A 6015-nucleotide genomic window follows, 5' to 3' on the forward strand; every position below is an offset into this window, starting at 1 on the left:
TGAACACAAATGTGATGGAGAGTTTATACAATAGAAGTTAATATTGAGCGAGTGATGCTTAAGATGAAATATATTGGCTCAGTTTCACAAACAGCGCTTACATCAGGTCAGGACTAGGCCTTAGATAATTTAGCCTATTTAAGCCACATTTATAAAATGACCTTAGAAAAATATATTACTGGTGTGCAGCTGGAGACAAAAAAAAAATTGACTGACATATTTTAAGACATCTCCCTGCAAGTTATTTTGAGTTGAGACAGCTCAAACATGCAATTTAATCTTGACTAGCCTTAAACCTTGTTTGTGAAACTGGGGGAATGTCAGTTATTTTTTTGCAAAAATACTGTAAATAAAAATAGTTACAAACCAAGCTTATACACCAAGTGATCGAGAGGCTTAAACTCGGCACAAAAACACACCCAGCAAAATATCATTCAATTATTGGACAAAAATCCCCTTAAATATTGTTGTTAATTATAGGAAAAAAATCTTACAAAATATTAATGCTATTATTATATATTTTTGTCAATATTGCACTCTCCTATTCAATAGTTATAGTTTATAGCTATGTTGACATCTTATTCTTGAAAATTTTCCTTAGTTTTAACCAGATAAACTCTGCTGCTTTATTGTGATTTCCGCCTGGATTTTGCCTACCCAAGTTTAAAACTTCCCAAATCCACATGCACAGGAGTAAATGCAAAAATTTGGTATCATTTTAAAGAAAACCCTTTGAATTTTCATAAAACACTATTGAAAGGGTTTAAAATAACTGTATATGTTGTCTGTGTTATAATAAACACCTAAAAAAGAAGCACTTTTTGTATTATTTGTTTTTAAAAACTCAAATTTGAAAGTGTACCTTTTAGGTTCTGTGTGGTCTAGCTTACTGTAATTAATTTTGGTGGTTCCTGCATATGTGTGTAATCATAGGAATAAAAGAAAACTGTCTCTGCTATAATCTATGCTAAAGTTATTGTATTCCAACTGATGAGAGGTGCTGTACAAGCCACAGGAAGCGATCATTGTTTTCATATTTCGGTAACACTTTACAATAAGGTTCATTAGTTAATGCATTTACTAACATGAACTAATCATGAACAACACATGTACAGCATTTATTAATCATCATTGAACATTTACTAATGGATTATTAACATCCATGTCAATGCTTGTTAACATTAGTTAATGCACCATGAGTTAACATGAACTAACAATGAACAACTGTATTTTTATTAACTAACTCTTATTAACAGGAATAAATACTGTAGAAAATGTATTGTTCATTGTTTATTTATGTTAGTAAATGCATGTGCATGTGCTATCTGGGGCTGCTTATTGATCATAAATGTATTCATTTAGCCAAAATCTTTATTCAAAAGCAAGCAAAAAGAGAAACTTTGAACAGAATGTGAATTGGAGGTGTTGCATTCGGAGGTAGAGCGGAGAAAAACGGTGTTATTTGCAAGTTTGTCCTCCGGAATGAATAACAAAAGAAAAAAATTGAGTGGGAGAGTTTAGCTGATGCGGTTAACATAGTTGGGTCTGAACATCGCACTGAGTGGATTAAAAGAGAAATAGTGAGACGTTGTGGAAATATAAATTTCTATCATCTAATTCCAAATGAACAATAATCTACGTATAACTGAAAAGTTATATTCTTTGGTTTTTAATTATATCATTTCATTGACATGCCAGCTAGGAGGGACGTTTACCCTTTGTCTTGCTGACTACAGGCTAAGCCAAAGTGATGCAATTATCGGTTTCACAGCATGGCTGTCTCTATTGTCTTCCCTGTCTCCAGAACATCATTTGCACATTGTTGTAATGATGTACTTATATATTGATAAGCACAGACCTGGAGAAGGCATGGCACCCTGCAGACAACAAGACTTCATTTGCATGCTTTGTTTGACTGTCCCCACCTACAAGTATAAATGTATAATGTTTGCTGTGCAGTTGAGTTTGCTTTCGATGACGCCACAGCCACGCGGAGTTCTTCTTATTAAAAAGGATTCTGCTTTGAAGACAACCGAAAGATTCTCCCTGTTTTTTGGGCTCTTAGAAGATTACAACAATGTAAAGGTGTAAAATTTTGTAGTGACTTTAACAGCGTAGCTCGTAAAACACATAGCAACATGTTTTGACACGTTCAAGCATGAACTCGGTTCGAATCCAGTGTCTGATGAAGACGTTCTTCTTTTTTTTCTGATTACAAATCAGATTTTGGCTACTCTTCATCACCAGGAAGACAAGTAGGAATCATTAATAAGTGTGTGCATCATATTTTATTTGCACATTTATTGAATGGAAATGATTCTGATTCACGTATTCACCTTATTCTCCGCCGACGAGTGGGCGCTGCAATTTGAATCTTTTTGACTTGAGACTTCCGGTCTCATTCACTTCCATTTATTTTTTTAAGTTAAAAACTGCTCTTTACGCTGCTTGATGTTGCAATTTATATTTTCTTATTATATTAATCTACTTAGTCTGTATAGTCATGCAAGTAGTTTGACCGTTTTCTGCCGTTTATTATTCCTAGTCATTTCTCCCATAGGCGACTGAATCGGAAGTTCTAAGACAATCACGAAAACAGGCGCACTTCCGCATTTTAGAATAAGGTTAATGCAAGTTTGTCCTTAGGGGGCGCCTTTATAGCAATGTGCGTGCAGTCAGTCGCTCTGATTACATTGGGTAAACCGGCGACCACTGGAAACCTTACATACCTGCTAGACATGCGGATGAACCCGTCTCATACAGCTGCCATTACACAGCTCAAAGACACTTAGTAGCGTGCAATTTAACACAACTGCCTCTAGGAGTCGCCAATGGCAATAAAACAGACAAACACAAGAAATGCACGTAGGCCAGGCATGAAGTTAGCGTGGACCAGCGCACATTCCCACGTTCATTTCATCGTTAGTAAATCCAAACGCGAGCGTGAAACCTGCCGTACGCAAAGTTTTTGTGCGTACGCAGCGTTGATACACGAGGCCCCAGCTCATCTTTGGGTGATTTATAGCTTAAATACAGAAAGTAATTTCGTTAAAATTAGCTCAATATCGCATATATTATCATTTCGTTACACCCTTTCTGTTCAGTGTCAAAGACAGAAAATGTTACCATAAATTAATATTTGTTTTATTGCATCGTGTTTTTTTTAACTTCAGTTAATAAGATAAATAAAAAAATTACTTTATAAAATAAATTATAATTCAGTGTGCTCGAAATGTTTATTTTAATTTCTGCCCAGAAATTTCAGTTCAGCGCATCCCCAACAAAACAACCAAAGAATGGAGATCCCTTAACACTAAAACGACACTGATCACAGTCAGTCTGCAGTTCAGTCTTTCAGACAATCTCATGTGGTTTAATAAAAATGCTATATCTGTTCTTTGAATCATTATTTTACACATAGTTTGTTTATTTAAACTGTAAATATTAGCAACACATTTTTCTGCAGGAACTCATTTTAAGTCTTCACAATGCATCTGATGAGGCACAAGTTGTCACTGGGCCACTTTTTAAAGGAAGTAGAAGTAGATTTATTTGTTTAACCCTACTTTTAACCTCATCTTCTCTGACAGGTGAATGTGTACGCTTCAGATTTTACCTCACTTAACTTCCCGAACACAAACCTGTCTGTCATACATTGATATGCTTAAAAAAATACACACGTTTGCCTTTTAAAAATTGTCTTCCAAAAAGTCACGTCAAAAAAAGCCTGTTGCACAAGCAATCATTTGAAACGCCTCACCCTTCATCTATCGCATCATTTATCTCTCCAAATCAAAACAAAAGAGAAATGGCAACTTGCAAAAGCCAAACACAGTGTGTTCCCGACAGACGGGTCCCCCCCCCCGGCGTGACATATCTATTTCTCTGAACAGTGGGCCGCTCACCCTGGCAGTGGGGGCGCTGCTCCGGGCTTTGGCCAGCAGCCTGCGGGCTCTCTCGTACTCGTTATTCTCTGATTCCAACTTCACGGCAGCCAGCCAGATCTCCTCACTGTTAGGGTTAGCCTAGCGCAATGAGAAAGACACAAAAAGAGGAGGGATGAGTGAAGTTTTTACTGGCCATCATCCCAGTGAACGCTTACATGGAGGAAAAGTGGAATGATTGGTTTCAGGAAATGAACACTCAAATTCAGATTAGCTTTTTTTTTCTAGCTTCTTTCATCTGAAGTTAAGTTTTGGTTTTTGCAGTTATATCTAAAATCTAACTGAAAAAAAGTAATTCTTACTTCAACTGTGTGTGTGTGTGTGTGTGTGTGTGTGTGTATACATATATACACACACATATATACATACATATATATATATATATATATATATATATATATATATACATATATATATATATATACATACATATATATATATATATAGATACATATATATATATATATATATACATATATATATATTTACACACATACATATATATATATATATATATATACATATATATATATATATATATATATATATATATATATATATATATACTTATACATATATATATATATATATATATATATATATATATATATATATATATATATATATATATATATATATATATATATACTTATACATATACATATACACATACAGTTGAAGTCAGAATTATTAGCCCCCCTGTATTATTAGCGCCACTGTTTATTTTTTTCACCAATTTCTGTTTAATGAAGGGAAGATAGTTTCAGCAAATTTCTCAGCATAAGTTTAAAAAACGTATTTCTAATAACGGATTTATTTTATCTTTGATCTGATGACAGTAAATAATATTTTACTTGATATTTTCAAAGAAAAGTAAATTTACAAGACACTTCTATACAGCTTAAAGTGACATTTAAAGGCTTAACTAGGTTAATAAGGTAAACTAGGCAGGTTAGGGTAATTAGGCAAGTTATTGTATAACGATGGTTTGTTCTGTAAATTATCGAGAAAAAAAATTAGCTAAAAGGGGCTTATAATTTTGTCCCAAAAAGGTTTAAAAAAAATGAATAACTGCTTTTAATCATGCCGAAATAAAACCAATAAGACTTTCTCCAGAAGAAAAAATATTATCAGACATACTTTGAAAATTTCCTTAATCTGTTAAAAATAATTTCGGAAATATTTAAAAAAATAAAATAAAATCAAAAGGGGGCTAATAATTCTGACTTCAACTGTACATACATACATACATACATCCATAACATACATTACATACATTACATACAAGTCAGAATTATTAGCCCCCTTTGAATTTTTTTTTTTCAAATATTTCCCATACTATGTTTAAAAGATTAAGGAAATTTTCACAGTATGTCTGATAACATTTTTTTCTTCAGGAGAAGGTCTTTTTTGTTTTATTTTGGCTAGAATAGAAGCAGTTTTGAATTTCTAAACACAATTTCAGGCACAAAATTATCAGCCCCTTTAAGCTATATATTTTTTCAATAGTCTACAGAACAAACCATCGTTATACAATAACTTGCCTAATTACCCTAACCTGCCAAGTTAACCTAATTAACCTAGTTAAGCCTTTAAATGTCACTTTAAGCTGTATAGACATGTCTTGAAAAATATCTAGTCAAATATTATTTACTGGCATCATGGCAAAGAGAAAATAAATTAGTTATTTGAGATGAGTTATTAAAACTATTATGCTTAGAAATGCGTTGAAAAAGTCTCTCAGTTAAACAGACATTAGGGAAAAAAATAAACAGGGGGGCTAATAATTCAGGAAAGCTAATAATTCTGACTTCAACTTTACATACACACACATACACACATATATACATACATACATACACATGCATGCACACACAAATATAGGGCTGCACAATACTGGATAAAAAAATCTAACCTTGCGATATAAATTACGTTATGAAAACAATTTCATATGGTCTGTGCTGTTTGGAGTGTATTTCTGTATTTGCATGTGTTGTGAGGATTTTCATGCATAACAATCTATAAATACAACTTAGAAAAAGTTCGACAACAAAAGTAAAGTGTTTTATTG

At 33.1% G+C, this 6015-nt stretch overlaps 1 protein-coding gene across 1 annotated transcript in view; it reads right to left on the reverse strand.

The window, feature by feature from the left end:
- prpf6 (PRP6 pre-mRNA processing factor 6 homolog (S. cerevisiae)) overlaps nucleotides 1-6015 on the reverse strand; it is a 52307-nt gene that overhangs the window by 13247 nt on the left and 33045 nt on the right. Inside the window, exon 15 of the mRNA NM_212655.2 lies at nucleotides 3906-4025. Within this exon, the coding sequence (NP_997820.2) occupies nucleotides 3906-4025 (120 nt within the window). The remainder of the gene's footprint in view (nucleotides 1-3905; nucleotides 4026-6015) is intronic.

Source organism: Danio rerio, chromosome 23 (genome assembly GCF_052040795.2).
Source record: "Danio rerio strain M-AB ecotype USA chromosome 23, GRCz13ab, whole genome shotgun sequence".
NCBI classification, from domain to species: domain Eukaryota; kingdom Metazoa; phylum Chordata; class Actinopteri; order Cypriniformes; family Danionidae; genus Danio; species Danio rerio.